General features: G+C 37.5%; 1 protein-coding gene across 1 annotated transcript in view; it reads left to right on the forward strand.

Moving 5' to 3' along the window:
* The window catches only part of FBXL13 (F-box and leucine rich repeat protein 13), an 87,104-nt gene that overhangs the window by 10,920 nt on the left and 54,168 nt on the right, over positions 1–22,016 (forward strand). The window contains 7 exon segments of the mRNA XM_062020297.1: positions 1,087–1,196; positions 3,145–3,250; positions 13,269–13,345; positions 13,347–13,372; positions 13,374–13,386; positions 14,111–14,246; positions 21,691–21,910. Of these exon segments, the coding sequence (XP_061876281.1) occupies positions 1,087–1,196; positions 3,145–3,250; positions 13,269–13,345; positions 13,347–13,372; positions 13,374–13,386; positions 14,111–14,246; positions 21,691–21,910 (688 nt within the window).

The following is a 22,016-nucleotide window of genomic DNA, read 5'->3' on the forward strand; positions in this document are numbered from 1 at the left end:
AGAGTTTTAACCTTCCTCCCTTGGGCAATGAAAATTTCATATTATTTTGTATGCATTTGCTTTGCAACTATTTCCATTTTCTGTACCTTACTGGTTGTATAGCCCAAAAAGTTATTAAAGGTTGTCATTAAAGTGCAGACTTACTAAGTGTTTAATCAAGTAATGTCATACTATATGTTCCCTAGAACACAGTGTTTGAGCATGACTCAAGTAACAGAAAACTGACTTGGGTTTATATTGTAAACACTACATTTATTGCCAGATTTGAGACTGGTTTTTATTATTATTTATATAACAAGCAAGAATGGATCTTCAATGTACCTTGACAATAATGTATTTCAACTCCATTTCAAGACATCTTTTCGTTTTAAAATGGTAAAGAAGTGATTCTATAGTGTGCATTTCATATATGAAAATGTACATTTTAATCCTTTTTGCAGTGAAGGCTGCATATCACACTAATCAAGCATTGTCCTTGTCCATTAGATAGTATTATATAGGGATACTTAAGCAACTATATGTTCTTGAATATATCAAGATGAGTCAACTCCCTTTGTATTTTATTTTTACAAAGTTCACTGCACAAAAAAAAAGGTGAATGATAAATTTTTGCAGAAAATTGTACTTAATTCCTCTTGTTTTTATTTCAGTAGCTGTGAAGAGCATTTTATTTTACTGAATTTGTTCTTACAACTTTTGACTTCTATGCCATCTGAAACATTATTAAATTTTTGTTGTTGTATTTTATTTCACTAAGGTCTGTATATATCTTGCACCTCTGATCTCTGTTAAATTATTGAGTAATTTGACAGTTAAAACTGTAGATCAGTAATGTCTTATACACAACTCTGGTAAATTGGAAATATGTCATGTTTTCATCGTGCTTGCTAACTTGGAATCCTGTTGCAGTGGTCTTAATTATATGTATTGTAAAAAGTTGTTATTTTTTTTCCTTACAGAAGTGGAAATTAATAGCTATTTTATTGAAATGTAATTTGGTAGACAGTCATTCATCTAAAGCACTGAAATGACATACTTGTTCTTACTTGAGGTCCTCAAATTGGTTATAAATATGTATATTTTCAGTAGCCACAAAGAGACTCCAACAGATCTTTAACAAAATATATTTAAATGCTGTTGTGAAAGCTTGACTTGCAGAAGCCCACAGTTCTTTTAAAGCAAAAGCATATTTTAAGGTATGCAGTAAGCTCAACGATTAAAGATTAACACCATTAATTCCAACTGTTATGAAAAAACAACTCTGTCAATGTTAAGTGACACATTTTAGTGTACTACTGCTAATACTACTATTTAGGACTCAAAGGTCTTAAAAGGTCTTTTCCAACTGAAAGGATTCTGTGATTCTGTGTTATGGGAAGCAGATCATTACCTCTGTATTCAACAAGCAAAAATGTAGTAATACCTTAAGCCGCAAAAAGGACTGAGTGTTGTACATTATCAGTAATCTAGCCGGGTTGGATCAGGTGGCTGATATCTCAGAGGTAGTATTACCAGCTGAGATAATAATCAGTAAAGATGATGCCCCTGGATCCCTGCCAACACAATCCAAGACTGTAGATTCCTGCAAAGTGAGGAGAAACCTCAGTAATCTCATCTTGTCCCTAAAGCGTGGAGTAACCAAGATTGTGATTACCTGAGAATAGGCATCAAATGGACAGCCCTGTCCAGCAGCCATATCTGGTCTCACTGTGAAAAACAGGGCTCTTCTCATTCTGGAAAGGTTTCTCCTTTCCTTCTCTTCTCCAAGGAAGAGAACACCATAACTTGGTGGGATGCATAGCAGATACCATGTGAGGAGGGGGAGAGACAGGAGCCAACTTGCTGAGGGTACACTCTGTCCCCTCATCCAGGTTGTTTATGAATATGTTGAACAAGACTGCCCCCAGAACTGACCCTTGTGGAAACCACTGGCCACAGGCCTCCAACACAACTCTGTGCCATTGATCACCACCCTCTGGGCTCTGTCATTCAATCAGCTCTCGATCCACCTCACTGTCCACTCATCCAAGCCACACTGCTTGAGCTTTCTGATGAGGACGTTATGGGAGACAATGTCAAAAGCCTTGCTGAAGTCAAGGTAGATGACATCTGCTGCTCTCCCCTCATCTAGTCAGCAAGTTACATTCTCATAGAAGGCTATCAGGTTGGTCAAGCAGGATTTCCCCATGAATCCATGCTGAGTCCCCCTGATAACCATCTTTTCCTTCATGTGTTTTGAGATGGCATCCAGGATGAGTTGTTCCATCACCTTTCCAGGAAAGAAATGTAAGAATCCGCTTCCAGTCCTGTGTCTTATCTGCCAGCCTTTTGTGGGTATCTTGGATTATCTAGATTACATTGTTTGATTTTAAAATGCTGATTGAAACCATCAGTTATTGTAATATGTAATGAACCTACGGCACCAGACGAACTTGCATTACTACTAAAGGGAGAAGAAAGTTTTAGAATGAAAATTACAATCTGAAGCTTGCTATTTCCATTTGTTCTGTTCTTTCTGGCTTTTCTATCCCACTGTTTTCTTCCTTCCCATTTTATTTCTTCCTAATCTCTCCTGTCTATTCTTTATTCTCTCTCTTCCACTCTCCTGTAGCAATATTAAAATGAAAAACCATTTTATAGCCCCCAAAACTCTTGTGTTTCTAGAGCTAGAATAAAAGACAAAAAAATGAGATTCAATGTTACTCCCATGTTGAGATGAGATAGGAAAGACACTTTAGTATCTCATGCAGTTTATATTGTTGGATATAATATAACATCAGACTGATTATAGTTCTGATTCCTTCTGAAGGCTTGTCTGAAAAATCCACATGTCCTAATAGTATCTTTCTGCCATATTGTCTGCACAAGCTAGTGTACACAATGTTTTAATCTGGAAGTGCACATGATTTCCTACGCTTCTGTATTGTACTGCTTCAATGCAAAATCATGACATCATCCTAAAATTACTATTTTTTTCAGTAATAGCAATTAAAAATGTTCATAGATATGTAACTATATGAGGATTTTAAACTACCTAGTTAAATTTATCAACTTTAATTTTTTGAAGATTTAAATGTATTTGAAACTTTCAACCTGCAATTAAGATAAAATTGTGCTTGTCTTGTACCATCTTTTTTTTTTCAGGGTTTGGCAAAGGAAAGTCAGACAAGTGGTTTTGAATCAGATAGTGTTACCATCAGACATAAACCATCCCATGTACCAGAAAAAGCCTTATTACAGGTTTGTCATAGTTGGTGTTCTTTTGAATTTTTAAAACATATATTTCATAAGTGGTATGTATTGTGTGGTGTGGTTTTTCTTTTGAAAAGGATGTGTTTGTGCCTTGGAAAGGAAAATTCCTGTTTCCATTGTTCACTTTGAGTCAGGTACAGTCCTTTGAAGGATGGCAATGCTATTCTTTCCTTCAGTGGCACCTAATCATGTTCTGCATCCCCCATCCTGACGGCCAGAAACTTCTTCAAGCTGAGACTGAAAGGGAAGGAGGGCGACTTAAAAAGGGAGAGCAGGAAATCAGGTAATCTGTAGGACAGGTAGAAAATTGCAAAGTAAAGAGATTTTATTTCAGTTAATAGATGTTCATAAGCCAAGCCTGAAATGTGCCAGAAAGCAGTTTAATTTTCATTAAAATAAGACTGGACATTATGCAGCTCCTTAGGACAGAAAAAACTGCTAGGCCAAGAAGCAAGAGTAGAGCAGAGGAATCTAGTGCAAGGATACAGTGGGTAGGGAGAGATTTCTTTACAAATATTTTTATTCAATATGTTTAAATTAATTTATTTGTTTAAAAGATTGCTTTGTCCAGTATTTTTATATCCTTACAAAATCTAACTTTAGAGAGTGAAAGGTTGTTAATATGCTAACTTATAGATGAGAGGATATTTCTATCCAGACACAACAGAATTACTTTGTTGCAGAATTTCTAAAAACAGAATAGAATTATCATCTCCTGGTTGTGGGACCTGCAGATGTAGAGACCAGTTAACTAAATTATAGGTTGGTCACTGAAAATATTTGCCATTGGGGGATATATTGGAGCTACTGCTAAAATGTTTTAATTTTACCTTATTTATAAGCTGTCATTTATCCTTTTGTGTTTTTCCATTACTTTAACATCACAAAAACCTTAAAGTGGTATGTCACAAAAATGTGGTATATTTTTCATTTCAACAGTCAGTTTTTATACAATAAAGTCTAAAACCAAAATGCAAATACTTAATTTTAAGCATGTGCATAATGCCACTGACTGATGTCACAGGAAACTTGGATCTCTAAAGCTAAATCATAGAATCATAGAATGGTAGGGATTGGAAGAGATCTTTAGAGATCATCTAGTCCAACCTCCCTGTAGAAGCAGGTACACCTATATCAGGTTGCATAGGAACCTGTCCAGATGGGTCTTGAAGACCTCCAAGGAAGGAGACTCCACAACCCCTCTGTGCAGCCTGTTCCACTGCTCCATCACTCTCACAGTGAAATAGTTTTTTCTTATGTTTAAATGGAACTAAATAAGTTACAGGCCTCAGTCACCAAAAAGACAGCATACTTTAATTCTTGATGTTATCTATATGGATTCCACTGGTGGTACACACAGTCCTCATCGATGTGAGACTGGTTTATTTGGACTTAGGTCCATCAATGGGAGTTAGTCTGCATTGTTTTGCTATCACATAATTCAGATATGCCCTTCTTGCAGCAGCTGGAGTATCTCTACTAAGGAATTTGGGATTCATGATACTCACACCTCTGATTACTAAGACATTGATAGAAGTTAAGGAAGAACCTCTTCTTCAAAAACAGTGCACTCAAAAGGGAATGTTCTTCTCACACATGTGTAAACACCACTGAAACAGAGATATTAATTTACTGTAGTGATTATCAAAATGACTAAATCTACAGTACCACCTCTTAGTGTTTTCTGTCCTAGTAAGGTAGTACTATACATTATGATGGTATCATAAAAAGGGTGGTATCCTAGTTTAAACCCAGCCAAAGCCAACTCACCACGTGGCCACTCACTTGCTCCTCCCCACCTCGGCGGTTGGGGAAGGGAACTAGGAGGAAAAGGTAAAGCTTTGTGGTCTGAGATAAGGACAGTTTGATAGAACAGCACAAGGAGAGAACAGGCAGAGGAAGTGCTGCCCGAGGCAAATGCTCACTGCTCAGAGCAGATGCTCAGAGCAGCCGCAGTTCCGCGCCCCATAGGCTGAGCATGATGTCAGCATGGTATGGAACAGCCTGACCACACTCCCTCATGGCAGCTGGTGCAAATTAACCCCATCCCAGCCAAAATGGGGCACATAGTGTAATATGGGAGTGTGTGTTTGTGTATATCTTCTGTATATTATAGTTTACATTTGTCCATACCTATCCAAATTGTCACAGCTGTATATAAATAATTGGAATGTTCAGGAATTCTGAGGTTGATATTGGCATCCTTTCTTCATTAAAACCTCTGAAATAGTCTGATCTTTCAGTTAGTTCTACAAAAAATAATATTGACAGTATCCTTCTTTTTTTTTCTTCTTTTTTTTTTTTGTAGCTTGTGAGAAGTCTGTTCATTTTATCTTAATCTCTGAGCCTTGTTTTTTTGGCATCCAAACCATGAGCTCTAAATATAGTGACATTTTAAGCGATCCTTTTAGGCTGCTCTTTTTTGAGGTCACATCATGTTCACAGTTACATGTGCTTCTGTCACAAAGAATTGTATTTCACATACATAAAGACCATGCACGTGAAAACCAGAATCCAGATATTAGCACATCAAAGAGAATGACAACTATTCTGATGTATATAGTCATGCTTTTTGATTGAGGCTAGAGAGCAGCTGTAAAAATACACTGTGTAATTTTTCTCTTTTGTTTATATATAAATGTGATATTATAGCCAATATAAACCAAATCTACTGACAAGTATTACTTTAGTGGCTTAGCAGAAAACATTGATGTCTTCCATTTCTAGTGCAATTCCAACTCTGAGGTCTGGATCTGAAAAGCAAGGTAGTTTGCCAGTTTAGACTTTGGTCCCATTGTAGTGTATAGTTTACTTTGCATTTTTGAAGAGAATGAAGCAGGAAGTGAGAATTCTATTGATTTGAGTAGGGAATAACAATATAAAGAAAAAAAAAGCAGAAAATGGCATAATTCATACAAATTTCAGCTATATTTTTGTGATCTGTATATAAATATGTAATTTTAGGAAGAGAAATTATTTTTGTTTATTGTTTTTGCATAATCTAAATTTCAAATCCAAAAGCTAAAGCAAGGAAATTATGTGTCATAAAAGAAATCAAAATGAATTATATCACTGTAGTGAAAAAACACAAGAGGTTATAAAATGAAAAGCAACAATAAGGTAAGGAGAGTATATTAGGGAATGTTAGTCAAAACACCAGTGTAGTAATGATTATGCTGAGTTTTTCACTAGAGAGTGATCAATATCTGTTGGATTTTCAGGAAACAATAAATAAAAATAACATTCTAAAATATGTTCAGATCTGCTGGTTAGTTAAAAAGATCTTTAACTAGCAGTTTGCCCATTCAGGAATATGCCTTTTTTGTCAAAGTTAATTTCCTGCGACCGAGCACACAGATAAAGATAAAGAAATGTAAAGATCCTGCATCTTAAGCAGTGTACATATTGTATAGCTTTGTATTCCCAAAAGCAAAGTGTACAAACCAGTTTATGTACAGCTTTTCACATATTCCTATATTTATAATATCTGCCTATTTATTGCACTGAAACAAATGTAGTTATCTGTTCTTATTTGGATGTAGCAAGTAATCTTAAAATATGATTTTTTTTCAATCTTGTTTTCTTATGATCAAGTCCTATTATTTCTCTCTTTCAAGCACAGGAAAATAGAAAGCTTTTAATGTGGAACATGATGTTATTTCTGGAAGGAACTTATGTTCCATTTCACTAAAGGATTTAAGAAAGATAAAATGAGCTTAGGCAGTTTATCTGAAATAGAGATCCTTAAAATTGTCATTCTGTATCATTTAACTGTGCAAGTGCTCAAGATTTCAATATTCAAGTTCCTCAAAGCTCAGTTTTGCTGAGGACTTTGGACCCACAATTACAACTGGAGGGAAAGTGTCCCAAACTTCCTCTTGTTCCCATTTACTCTCTCATGCCCCAGCACAGTTCTTCCATTTACATTCATTACATTGATTTGCATGAATCACACTGGGGACAGATCTGTCTGAAAAAATGTTCTTACATTTTCTTCTTTTACTCAATCCATTGTCAGTTGGGTTAGTTCCTGAATCCAATTTATTATGTGACTACATGAGCAGTTATTTGGGTACAAAGGAGAAGATGGGGAACAAATGGTAGGGAAATCACAGAATGGCAGGAGTTGGAAGGGAACTCTAAAGATCATCCAGTCCAATCCCATTGCTAAAGCAGGCCCACCTAGATCAGGTCACACAGGAACATGGCCAGGTGGGTTTGGAAACCTCTAGAGGAGACTCCACACCCTCCCTGGGCAGTGTCACCCTTACAGTAAAGATGTTTTTCTTTAAGATTAAGTGGAACTTTTTGTGTTCCAGCTTGTGCCCATTACCCCTAAATGGGTTAAGTAAGAGTGGATCTGCTGGATTTTGCATACGTAAAGGTGTTAACTAACCTTCAGTGCCTCAAGTCTAAGCTTAGTGGGATCTATCAGTGAAACAGGTCTCTGCCTTTCTAGTCTGAGCAGCTTTAGCACACATAGGGTGTAGCGATTGCTGGTTTTTTGCTTTAAAATGTGATAAGAGAAGCAAAATTGGTGCCTTCCTTTTAGATAATTTAAAAAATTGATCCCTTCAGCATGTGAGAGGAAATGTGAGTTAAATTCGCACCTTTACCAAAGAGGTTCAAATCCCTGTCATGGCTCTGAAGGCTGCACTGACCACAGAGTTGGAACCCAACAGTTTTCAGAGACTAAGTGGCAGGTAGGACCTGGTCTTTCTGGGAACCCTCCTCCTACACCCTAGGAGGAGAAGTAAACCTCTGCAAAATATCGTCCCATCCATTCTCTTCTTATCTGTTCTCCCCTGTCCCCACATTGCTTCCCCAAAAATCCCCACCAACTTCTGTCTTTAACAGAGGACACAGAATAACATTAGTTGGAGATAGTGAGGAGGTAGGTTGGGGATGTAGATGAAGACAATAGCTGAGGCAAGAACAGAGTGCTTTTGTGTTAGTTGATTCATGTGCTAGACAGGTTTTACTACCTTCCTTCTCCTTATTTTGTGTGCAGTGGTGAGACAAACTGAGCTGTGCTATAGTGTGCTGTGATTGCTGAGGCATGTGGGCATAGCTGTTTCCTATTTTTCCTAAGGAGCTCTCCCAAGAGCAGTTGGGCCACAGTGAATGGGAGTTGATTCTCTTGGGTTATGCTGGAGTAGAGAGGGTTAAGGACTGGGATCAACAAAAAGACAACATCAGCAGTGCAGAGATTTGAGGAGGGGCACATGGAAGCATCCAGGACGGGGAAACACCTTCTGGAGAGTCTCCTTCAGGATACATGAGAGAGAACAGACTGAGCCAGCTGTGCCAAAAGTATTTTTGCAAGTATTTTTTGGTTTTGTGGGATTAGTCGTACAAGTTATTACATATGTGGACTGAAGCTAGACATATGGATCGTTGGGGCAAACTGGAAAGTAATGACTTTATTTATGTGTAAAGGGCAGAGGAAACAAAATCATTACAGAAAAGCAGGAAGCCTACTGAAGTGTATTTAAAAATGTAGTTTTAAAAAATGATCTAGAGAGAAATGTAACTCTGTGTGGCTGTCACCTAGTTTCTTCTTTTTTTGAGCTGTCACTGTTTTATTCAGTATGGGGAGAAAGAGCTCTTCTGTTTACTGGCACAGACCAGAGCTTCCCCCTAGCTGAGTGCCTAACTGTTTGCTGCAGAAACACAGACCACTCTTCTTTCCCTTTCACTATCCCTTTCCACTATCCCTTGTCCCCTATCCCCTTCCCCTCATGGATTCAGTCTGTAGATACAATCTCCTGTACCGACAGTAGATTGTTTCTGGGTACTATCTCCTCCAGGCCAAATCTGTGTTTGCTCTGAGCATTCACAGACTGTAGAAAACAAAGTGTGCTTGGACTTCTCAAAGTTGGAACTTGTAACAGAGAGACTTTATTCTCTCTGGCATTGGAGATGATACTTGGCAGTGGTACTTGGCAGTGGGTCATTTCAAAATCACAGGGTATGTAGTGAATATCATTATTAGTATTCTATCATTTATTGCAGCTTTCTGGTCTCCTCTGTTGCAAAAAAAAAATCTATTAGTTTGGTTTTACTACTGGGGTAAGAACTGTCCTCAGGGCCACCTGGAAACCATTTGCTTTGTAAATTATAATTTCCTAAAAAAGTTGGTGATGCCACAGTCCCCTAATGTCTAATTATTGACAGAAATTGGTTGTTATGCTTTAAAGCTGGCTACTGTGGTATTGACCTAACATCAAATAAATATTTCCACAGTGTAGCAAGAGAGTGTTGAATTAAAAACCCTGCTTTTATTCTTCTAATATGAAACTAAACCCTATTAATGAATAATAATACAGTCAATGTTTTCTTTCCCATCTATACTACCTGATCTAGGTGACCTGCTTCTGGAGGGGGTTGGATTAGATGATCTCTAAAGGTCCCTTCCAACCTCTACCATTCTATGATTCTATGATTTACATTTATTCAAATGCTTTATGTGAGTTATGTCAAAATTCCTTGGAGTTTTAAATTATATTGAGTTTTGAAGTTAAGGAAATAATCCACACATTCAAATTAAACAGATTTTTGTAAGAGAAGCCTGTGATGGATCCAACTACAATTATCATGTGATACAAGTCTTTGAAGGAGGGGGGTGTATAGAAGGAATATGCTACTGAAAAGGACTTTTAAAGTCCCAAACTGAATTCTGAACCATCTAAATATCTCTAAAATGTCTATGGCTATAGCAAGCTGTCAAGATTCCAGAATAAAGATTTAAAACCAGAAAACCTGATTTAAAAAATTGTTTTAAGTAGTTTATATGAAGTGGATACAGACAACTTGTGGCACAGCAGCACGTTTTGAGGAGAAGACAAGTTGTCTGAATGTATTACCTTTGCAAAAGCTAAAAGATGCTTGATTTTCCCCTTTCTAGTTAAATTATAGCCTTTGAACAGTTTCTGCATGTTGGAGCAGAAAACCTTTTAAAATTTTGGTAGAATATTTCTGATACTTGTCTTTGTTTCTTTTAATTGAAATTAATCTCTGTGACAAAAGTGGGTTCTAGCCAATATGTTTTTCAATCCTGTCCGTTTCAGTAGAACTGCACAGAATATAAATCAGGATAAAAGTTTCTCTTAAAGGAGGAATATTTCCTTTGGTGAAGTATCTTTTCAAATTATTATTATTATTAGAACATCCCTTTTTTATTCTACCAGGTCTTTAGTCACTTGGTTACTACAAAGCATATTTTAGTATAACCAAGCTAACCTGCACTTTGGTAATCCACGTTGATTCTCAGAAGTGAAACAAAATATACAATTGTTTCCTTACTTTTAGGAAGGCTTTATGTGTATTGCTTGTGAGCCCAACACTCATTTGCATCTCAAAGCCTCTATTTGACTCAAGGTTTCTTTTGTTCCTGTATAGTTTGAGTGAACTCTGTACAGTGTATGCATACATTTTTCTGGAGCATGTTTCAAATCATACTTCATATACTGCTATAATGAAAACCAGGTATTTTTGTATGGAAAGCTGTACAACTAAGACGGAAATACTCTGCTATAAAACATGCTGGCATCTTTGATATGTGTTCACTCTGACATCTTACTGTGAAGATACATATCTCAAATGCTAAGCTCTTTGAAAATGTATGTTAATAAGAAAAATTTATCTTCAGTGACAGGACATGGGATAAAATTAGAAAACTCTTTTTGTATTTTTTCTATCAGGCAATTACCATACCAGGATTAAACTGTTGCCATTGATGCATTATTGTGTGGTTATGAAAGTAATTACATTACAGACATAAAGTTCTCCTTATCTAAAAGTTGCTTTAAGAAAAGTGAGGAGAGATTTTATTAATAGTGTTTTTCTTTGCTGGTTTCTTTTTATTACTTAGAACTGCACATTTTAAGTGTTGCATTCCATATCAGATATTTATATTTCAGCATATGATGTAGTAATTCAGTTCTGCAAATGATTATGGATATGGAAGGTTTTAGTATGTAAGTAACCCACCTGTTTTATATGAAAATCTGCATATGCTCTTTGTCTTTGATTCTTAAACGCATCTTAAATATTCAGATGATTATAATATAAAGTGTATTTGTGTCTGCAGCAATGACCATATTTTGCCATAGAATTATAGATTCATAGAATCATAGAATCATAGAATGGTAGGGGTTGGAAGGGACCTTTAGAGATCATCTAGTCCAACCCCCCTGCAGAAGCAGGGTCACCTAGATCAGGTCACATAGGAACATGTCCAGGTGGGTCTTGAAGACCTCCAAGGAAGGAGCCTCCACAACCCCTCTGGGCAGCCTGTGCCAGGGCTCCCTCACCTGAACAGTGAAATCGTTTTTTCTTATGTTTAAATGGAATTTTTTGTGTTCCTGCTTCATCTCATTACCTCTTGTCCTGTTGCTATCTACTATAGGAAAAAGGGATGTCCCAACCTCCTGACACCCACCCTTTAGATATTTATAAATGTTAATAAGATCTCCCCTCAATCTCCCCTTCTCCAGACTAAACAGCCCCAGTTCCTGCAGCCTTTCCTCATATGAAAGATGTTCCATACCCCTGATCATCTTATTGGCCCTGGACACGGGACTCCAGATGAGGCCTCACCAGGGCAGAGTAGAAAGGGAGCAGAACCTCCCTTGACCTGCTGGCCACACTCTTCTTGATGCATCCCAGGATGCCATTGGCCTTCTTGGCCACGAGGGCACATTGCTGGCTCATATTTAGTTTATTATCAATCAGGACTCCCAGGTCTCTCTCTGCAGAGCTGCTCTTCAGGAGTTCGACCCCCAGCCTGTACTGGTGCATGGGGTTGTTCCTTCCCAGATGCAAGACTCTGCACTTGTCCTTGAGGTTCCTCTCTGCCCAGCTCTCAAGCCAGTCAAGATCCTGCTGAATGGCAGCACAGCCTCTGGGGAATCAGCCAGTCCTCCCAGTTTGGTGTCATCAGGGAACTTGCTGAGGGTACACTCTGTCCCCTCATCCAGATCATTGATGAAGATGTTGAACAAGATTGGCCCCAGAACCAATCACTGTGGAACTCCACTGGCCACAGGCCTCCAACTCGATTCTGTGCCATTGATCACCACTGAATATTTTCTCTCATTTCAATTTACCAGGTTTCTTCTAAAATGAAATATTAGCATTCTGTTGGCAGAAATATTGTCTGACACTTGGTCAGAAAAACGGCAGGTGAGGAGTTGTGTCAGAAGCTTGCCAAATGTTTTCTTTGTTCAGTCTCATTTGCAGCCTGAGATTGCTGTAACTAAGATTATTCACCAGGACAACACATTTTTGGAATGCTATAATTTAGTTGTTAAAAATGTTCCTTAGTGGTAACAGTATCTTTTAGAATATTTAACTGTATAACATGAGCTCTCAGTATAGCTTTTCTTATCTGCTATAATACAACACATTGACTTTAATTTTCTGAGATTAAAGATTTAGAAATATATTTACCAAATTAAATTAGTTACATTAAAAAGACTTCTGAGGTTAAAAGCTACAAAAATTCTTAATAGATAATGCAAAGATGAATTTAAAAGTACTATTTTTCATCTTCGGAGCTTTAGTCCAAATGATGTTCTCTTCAATAGGTTTAGTACTGGTGTTCTAACAAATGCTGTTTTAAAACAAGTAAAGTAAAACCAACGGTAGTCCATGAAAAGTCTTCGGTTTTGAAACATCTTTGTCATTCTCCATCATAGCTTAAGTTTATGAGCTTTTAAGCAAAACTATCTTTTCATACTCTGTGTTAAGAATGTTAATAAGAGTAATTATTGACATTCTACTATAAAAGGTATGTTTAAACTCCTAAGAAAGAACTATTTAATTTGCAAATAGCTCTTGTTGTTTACTATGAATATGCATAATCCAATACAGCAATGCTTCTTATTGAATGGTTTTTAGTATTACAGAATCATAGGATCTTAAGGGTTAGAAGGGACATCGAAAGATCATCTAGTCCACCTCCCCTGCCAGAGCAGGGGCACCTAGAGTAGGTCACACAGGAACTCATCCAGGTATGTATGTTTTTCTGATGCAAATTTTCCACTATGTAAATTTAGTTGATCTGTCAAAGTGTGCTCAGGTTAGCCAAACTGAGCTGGGTGCTACTGACTCAGAACATTATGGAGTGAGGTGAGATAATAATTTTCAACATTTTATTTCAACTTTATATTTTAAAAAGACAGGGGCAAGGAGGTAGTCTACTTTGAGAATGCTAAGTATCTTTTATCTTTTATTGAAAGTAAAAGTTTTATCCCAGAATATGACTTGTTCTACTCAGCTACATAAATAAAAAAGTAGGAGCAATTCAGCTGAAGTTGTCTGTGGTGCAATATCATTATAAAATCAGTGGAACTGAAAGACAACTGGCCACTAAGGCTTGGCTATAGCCCACTAAATTTAGACAGTTAAGTAAGATGTCTTAGGCTCCCTAGGTAATCTAAACAGGCACTATGTGACTACTGTAGAAGAAGAACATAAACTCAATTATAGATACTCTGAAACTACTTGTATTTTCTCCAGAGAGACTCTTGTCATCCCTGGAACAAGTGGTTCAGACCAGCTTAATTCCATACTCATGAACTCTTAGGGCTGTTGGGTTGGTCATTGTGTCTCCAGAGCACACATCAGTGTTGAAGACACTGTGTAGTTTCTTCTACTTTAGCAGTCCAATTCCCTAGCACCCTCATTTCAGTTAGCTTATTTTCTAATGCCCATTGTGTGACCATGCTGGCATGATCTGTTCAGGGCCACACCTGAAACGGCTATTCTATCTTTGATTTTCATAATGATGTGGATTTTCTATGTTCTACTCATTTTTACTACTGAATTATACATCACTTGTTTAAATTTTTAGATGAACTTTTTGTCTGTGAAACATAAAGTTAAGGACCCAAAAGTAGTACGTATTTTGCAGGAGTAGTGTCCATCTGTGTTGCATTTGAATCTTCAAGGTTACTCTTCTCTTCACTGGCCTGGCTTTAAAAGTATCAGTAAGTATTATGTGTATTTTTAACATTTTAATTACTCTTTAAACTGTGTCTTTATGCTTCACTATTGTCCTGTTTCACTGCCTGTATTCTTCTCTGTATGTCCAGCCATTATGAAGCAATGTGAGTATGAGATCTATAAAATTACTTTAAATGCAACCTCCCTTCCTTTTTTAATCTCCAGGCCCAGCGCTATCCATATGACTGAACATTGCTAGAATGCCAGAGTGGTTTATATTATGTGTGAAATACTGTAATATGACAAATAAGATTGGAATGCAAACATGCTCAAATACATCACAATGCCAGAATCCAACTCTACTGAGATAACTGTGACAGAATGATGGAGTTTGAGGTTGGCAGGAACCTCTGGAGGTTGTCTAGTCCAACCCCTCAGCCCAAGCAAGGCCACCCACAAGAGGCTGCCCGGGACCGTGTCTGGATGGCTTCTGAATGTCTCCTAAGGATGGAGCTTCCACAGCCTCCTTGGGCAACCTGTGTTCATCACCCTCATAGTAAAACAGTGTGCCCCAATGTTTAGGCAGCATCTCCTGTGTTTCAGTTTGTGTCTATGGCCTTTTGTCTCCTGTGTCACTGGGCAGCACTGAAAGAGCCTAACTTCATCTTCTTTGCTCTCACCATTTGGTATTTATATGTCTTGGCAAGAACTCCCTAAACCCTCTCTTGCTGAATAGTTGCAGCTCTATCAGCCTTTCCTTATAAGAAATATGCTTCATCCCTTAATCTTCTATTTTGCCTTTCTTGGACTCTCTCTAGTATGTCCATATCTCTCTTGTACTGGGCAGTCCATTACTGGACATGACACTCCAGGTGTGACTTCTCTAGTGCTGAGTAGAGGAGGAAGGTCACCTCGCTTGACCTAGTTCCTCCTAATGCAGCCCATCTTCTTTGTGGCAAGAGAATGCTGCTGGCTTGTGTTCAGCCTCGTGTCCATTATGACCCCCAGGTCCTTTTCTACCAAGCTGCTTTCCAGCTGGGCTGCTCCCAGCCTGTATTGCTGCCTGAGATTCTTTCTCCCCACATGCAGGATTTTGAGCTTGTCCTTGTTGAACCTCTGTCAGCCTATTTCTTCAGCCTGTCACAATCCCTCTGGATGGCAGCATGACTCTCTGTTGTATCAGCTACTGCTCCCAGTTTGGTGTCATCTGCAGACTTGCTGAGGATACTCTCTCTCATTTTCCAGATCATGAATAAAGATGTTAAACAGGACTGGATTCAGTATTCACATCCAATTTATGCCGCTAGTTACTCATCCCTAATGAGAGGCTGACAGGCTGTGGGATGATTACTGGATATCATTTAGAAATTAAACTTATATCTAAGATACACCATTCTTCGTACTCTAAGCAAAGGTATAACATCACAAGGGGTCCCAGAGAAGAGTGCAGGTGGTATGTGAGGAATGTCTGATTCCCTAGGCAGCCAGCATGGAGACTGGGATAGAGTGGAGGTTCTGTTGCCAGGTTCTGTGGGATGTTGCAAAGGGGTACTATAGTACTGATAAATCACAGGCCTGACACTCTGTGTCAACTGCCTGTCATATTTTGATAAAATGCCATTCATGAACTTTGCTCATTATGATGTCATTATAATACCAAAACACACCTCCATCCCAAAGGTTACCCTCGTCCAAGGTGTGACTGTCCCTCACTGAGTACGGTTTTTGAATTTTTCTTAGCCTATACCTTTAAAAGAAAAGAGAGAGAATTTTACACCAATTCTAATAAAGGTATTTATGACTAGAGTCACTCAAGCTCCACCTTGAAGGTAAAAGTATTATAAAAATGACCTAACAAAGGGGAAATGTTATGGGAAAATACCATTGTGACTAAGTCATAGAATCATAGAATGGTAGGGTTGAAAGGGACCTTTAGAGATCATCTAGTCCAACCCCCCAGCAGAAGCAGGTCCACCAAGATCAGGTTGCATAGAAATGTGTCCAGGCAACTCTTGAAAACCTCCAAGGAAGGAGACTCCACACTCTCTCTTGGTAGCCTGTTCCAGTGCTCTGTCACCCTCACAGAGAAGTCAGGGAGGAATCCATCACTGACTGTGACTCCTGAGATCAGCTGATGGGCTGAACCTCTCTTCCCCACCATAGGGACACCTTTGAGTAAGATGTGAACTTTAAACTTAGAAATCTCAATAGAGTCTTTTCTAACTTTGTGTGCTGTATTACTCATACATATATTTGCACGTGCTTTTTTGTAGACAGTCACTATCGCTGTCCATCCATAAATCTGAATAACTTGTTGCTTTTAATAAACTGCACTATTCATATAGCTGGGTGTAGAAGTTTCTCTTTGGGTGTTGCCACACTGAGTCTGACCAAGTCCGTGGAGCGTGACCCAGCTAAGTGTGCAGTGTGCTATTAGTGACTCCATAGTTGTGGTAGTTCATAGAAGGTGAACATAACTGGACCAATAATACAGACCAGGATATCACTCAGGATTTAAACCTAGCCACCCCTAGCCCCTCTGATATCTGAGGATAAGCTGGAACACAAGCGGGTTTGTTTTCTACCAAACTACTTTGAACTTTTAATGCAACACACACAAAAAACACCCCAAAAGAAGAGAACCCAAGTTGGTTCAAGACATGAATGTAATGTTCAAGTTTTAGCACAAATAGGCACTTGATTCTACTGCCAAACTGTTTATGCAAAGACATAAAAAAGAGAAGGAAAATGACTTTATTTTTCAAATAAAAAGTGTATTTTAGTGTTTTAAGACTACAATCCATTTATTATTTAATCAGATAATACGTGGTTGAAGTTGTTGATGCAGCCAATAACAATTTCAGTGTTTTCTTTTGTTTTAGAAAGAAACTGTGTAATTATGGGTGAGAACAATTTACTCTCTTGAGTGGTGATGGAAAAGAACAATTGGCCAAGAATAAAAAGATTATTTGATAATAGTCCTGGCTTTTAAGCCACAGGATAAAATAACATTCTCGATGATATCAGCGTGCAAGTTATTCAGTGAAATAATTTAGTTTAATATTACAATGAACTTTGGCAACTAATAAAACAAACAAGCGAAAAAAAGTCATGCACAGCTGTGTTGCCTCCATTTTGGAGGCTGTACTTAGAAATGTTTAATCCTTTCCTGATTTTATTCTCTTTATGTATTTGCACAAAACTAAATCTCTAGTAATGTTTAAAGCTAAAAACATGTGAGGAACAGTTGTGATAGAATTAAATTATATACACACTTTGCCTTTTCGGTCACGTTATTTAAGTGATTCATAAATAGTTAAAATTATTTCATTTAGAGGTATCAGCGTGTTGGTTGTATCAGTTGGAATATCAGTATGTTGATTGCTATCCAATTCCATTTACCTTACACATCAAAGACTAAATTCAGTTTGTATATCTCTACATTTCCATTTTTGTTGATAATTTATGTAAGCTCCAAATCAAAGATTACATGAATTTGCACCTATTCAGGGCTATTCATTTTAAACTAATTGTGACAAACCATATATGATGGTTCACATTACAGCTTTTTTCTGAAAGCTAGGCTTTTAGAAATCATTGATTTATAAAGCTGTTTCTTCTAACTTTGGAGATACCCAGTAGTTCTTTTTAAGAATGAAACATATCAGTGTACTATTGCTATTTATTTTAATAACATTTCTTCTGCTAAAACTCATTGATATGGATCATAAAGCCTACTTGTGTTATTCTTTTGCAGCTCTTGTAGATGGTATAAAATTATTGCAAAACTATTTTACCATGTATTTTAGTGACTGTAGGTCATACTGAAATTCTCTTCCTTTGACATTTCTTCAGCTAACAAACTGCATTGAGCTGTCTGTTCAGTAATAGGCTGCAGATGTGATGAACCTTTCCATTCAGACTTCCCTGAGCTAGTTCTGACCTCATCTATCTAAATAAATCCAAGATGACAGAGATTTTGGCAACGTGGTTTCATTGTTAATGGTAAACCAGCAGTGATATTAACTGAGGTTTAGGTCTATGCAGCTGACTAATTGTGTTATTATTTTTGTAATGTAATTAGCTGCAGTTGTAAAAAGTTGGTTTTTTGTACTGCAAGTTTAGTAGATGATGTGTGCATGAAATAGCAGTCCTTGTTTAGTATCTACATATGAATGTTATATGATTCCAGCTCAGACTGTCTTTGGCAAGCAAATGTTTCTTGTGCCAGAGAGAAGTGAGTCTATGAGGTGCACGGCTTACAGCTCAGCTCTTTGTGGTGTTACTCCACCCACTCAGTAATCTTAGAGAATCATTTGGCTTCTGTGTGTGACTGGGAAGTACATTTAAAAGCTGCCATTCATGTGCAGGAGCTAAAATTTCCTCAGAAAATGTTACAGTGTTTTAGTCTCAGTAGAGCTCACACCATCCTCTCATGGCAAAACAGCACGAAATAACAACTTTGTTTCACATGTGCTGTGTAGAGAGAGTGGCACTGCTTCTGTAGAGTATATTTTATCTCTTAAAGCAGAATTCATAGTAGATATACTGTGTATCGGGGAGACAATACACTATCATGCAGTTATTTCCCAGATACGAACAGAAAAAGAACAATCAAGGGAGTAATTTCTGAAAGAAAGGATTTCAAAAGCATATAAAAGAAAAGGAAGACCCATGATTTTCTTCTGAGAATTTTGTGATGAAATAGTACGGAAAGAAAGAAATGTCAACATTAAATTGTGGTTTGTGGCTGTGATGTTTCATGGAGAATGTACTTGGCTTTACTGTACATTTTGAGAAGCTCAGAGAAATGGCAATTAACCTTTTAATACTTAAGTTTTTGTCATCTATTAGTTGTTTCCTCTATATGTATGCTTTTCAAATGTATTTTTGTCTTTTTCCTTGGATTGACTCCTGTCTTTATAGTTCCTATATTCTTTTCCTATTCACGCAGTCTTCTCAAATGGTTTGCCACTGGACACTGTCAGGAAAGCATATGAACTTGTATTACCCTTGTCCCAATCTAGTATTTCCATTCTTGTGTTCTTACATTGTTTGCAATTGTAATTACTGTCTATTTTGTCACATCCTCAGTATAGGTGTCTGAAAATGCCAGCATGCTGAAAAACTTAATGTGTTCCTGCTAGTTTTTGAAGGAGAACTCTCTCTTCTTTTTAACTATAGGAAATTAAACCAGCACTTGAATACTGCTCTATTTTATAACAATTCTCTAGTTGCAAAAACTGAAATATGCAATTATGTTAGATAGTAAGGAATAAAATTATAGTGCATTGTGGTTAAGAGAACTTCAAGCTGCTCCGTGAAAGCTTCATGGGCCACATAATGAAAATAGTAGCAAGAACAATTCCAGCATTCAAAACTTCAGTCCATTCTTCTCTTGACTGCTAAAAATCTTTTCACTTCTTGATTCTTAGAGGTCTAGGCAGATCCACTCTGTATTGAATTTCATTTTTCTGTTATTACACAAATGTTTCTTTCATGGAGCTTCTGAAATGACACTGATTTCATAAGTTCACATTGGAACCTTGATTTGCAAGATAGATATTGAACCTTGTTCTTCTAGAGTGTTCTTGTTGATGTGTCCCTCATTTACACATTTCATACTTAATAGCTCTAACTACAGAAGATTTTCTGTTAGATATAAGCAGCACGTTCAGCTCATCACCCACCTTGAACATTCAGCAGATGCAACACTTTCTGGTGCCACTGTTTGAGAACCCTGAAGGATCGCCACCACCCCTACCACCCCTGCTTAACTGTGGCTTCTACAATTGTTCTATATCTCACTGCAATCCCCAGGTTCTGCCCTTGGTGCCAAGAGTCACGTTTAATCCCCAGAGCCTTTGAACTTGGGAACTTGTTATTTACAGCAATTAGGCTGCTGCTTGTGGTGGTCAGTCTTATTCCACTGCTTTTCCAATTGCAAACCTTTTGCTGACCAGAGAGATGACCCGCTGATCAGAGACCTCTAACTCAGCTTTTATCATATACTCCTTTTTCTGGATCGTCTTTTCTACTCAGACTTTAGCCTACCTCAAGCTAGTTTGTTTGGGATTTTCTTTTGTTAATGCTGACTCTTTGCAGAAATTAACCTAACATGGTTTATAAATTCATTTTTTCCTAGTCAGCTTTTCTCCATTGACTGTTCTGACATTAACAGATGTTCTGCTGTGGTTACATTGTGTGTCCTTTTCAATCATCCCCAGTTGTTCCATTCTGTACTAAACTAGTCCTCTAAAATTTGAGAGGAGGAGGCGTACTTCACTTAATACTGACTACTACTTATGACAGATTTTTTTCCTGTAATCACTTTTAGGTTTATAGAAAATACCACATTTTTAGGGAATATTACTGGCCAAATGGAATTTTCATCTGTGTTCTGTCTTATCAAGATTAACCTTCAATGATTAAGATAATGTTCAAGGTATTCTTAGGAGTGGGGATCAGTCAGACACTGTTGTATTTGCTATGAAGTTTTAAAAAGATGTTGCAGAAGAAATGGGTAAAATATTCAGTTTATCAGTAAAGCATCATTAAATATACTCATAATCTGAGTACTGGGGGACATGAAGGAATGCAGATAATATTATGGTGTATTTGCTTAGGGATTCTTTGGCATTACTACCATGGATAATCACTTCTGAATTTTTCTTTTATGTTGTTCTTTTATTTCATGTTAGCAGAAAAGTGCTGAGTGCTTTGTATTGCACTTCTAAAACAAAATGTGTGACCTTTTGGGCTTGTGGTTAAAGCACCAGAGGAATCCACAAACACTGCAATTGTGTGCAGAACTTTAAAGGAGCAAATTTTCTCCCCGGAGTGTTTCACATCACATATTTAAAGTTTTGGCTCTGAATCTCTATCCTCCCTACACTTAGGTATTTCACACTGATCTAAGAGCAGGAAATCAGTCTAGGACTTGAGTTGAGAATACTGAAATTTTAACCCAGGATCTCTTACTTGTCCACCATGTGAACTTGGGGAGTTACTTAACCTTTCGACGTGTAAAAAAAGATTTGTAGTAATTATTTGTAAGAGACACTAGTTCTGCTAGTTCATTATTAACTGATGCAGAAATTAAAGGAAAAAACTGTTATGTGAAAGCTAAAAATAGTCATTCAGTAAAACTGGCTTTTTTTTATAAAAAACCTTTTAGCTGGTGTATTGCATGGCAAGGAATTTTATCTGTAACCTTTTCTCTTTAGCTGGGGCATTTGTATAGCTCTGTTACCACAGCACTAGAATAATCATGGTTCTTAATGACTGTATATTCATATAGACAGTGTGTGGTAAGGAGGTGTTTCAATACAGGTTTTACAAATGAGACGAGGGAAGGATGGACTTTGAGAATGTCCCACACTTTTTAGTGACTACTCAAAAGCATACTTAGACTTACCTTCCGTTTGGATGGGCACTGGCATGTTGGATACAGACTGCAGCAATCTTTATGTGGTTCTCTTCACCTAGAAGTGATGCCATGTAACCTGTGTCAAACTGCCATGACAACCAAAAATGCTTCTAGAAGGACATCAGCTCCACTTACTGCCAACACCAAACAAGGCAAATATGAGCATGTGGAGTTGGAACCTGGAAACCAGCCATGTTTTGGCTACTCATGGTTTCAGGCAGCTCAGCTACGGAAGTGGCAGGGGCTGACTTACTCACTCAAGACTGAACAGAAACACTGGTAAATCAACAAGTACAACTCCTGGGTCTGAATCCTAATCAGTACAACAATTGCCATTCCTGTTTTTCTAGAACTGTATTTACAGTTATCTTCAGTTTGATTTTTC

This window comes from Colius striatus, chromosome 1, assembly GCF_028858725.1.
Source record: "Colius striatus isolate bColStr4 chromosome 1, bColStr4.1.hap1, whole genome shotgun sequence".
NCBI lineage: Eukaryota > Metazoa > Chordata > Aves > Coliiformes > Coliidae > Colius > Colius striatus.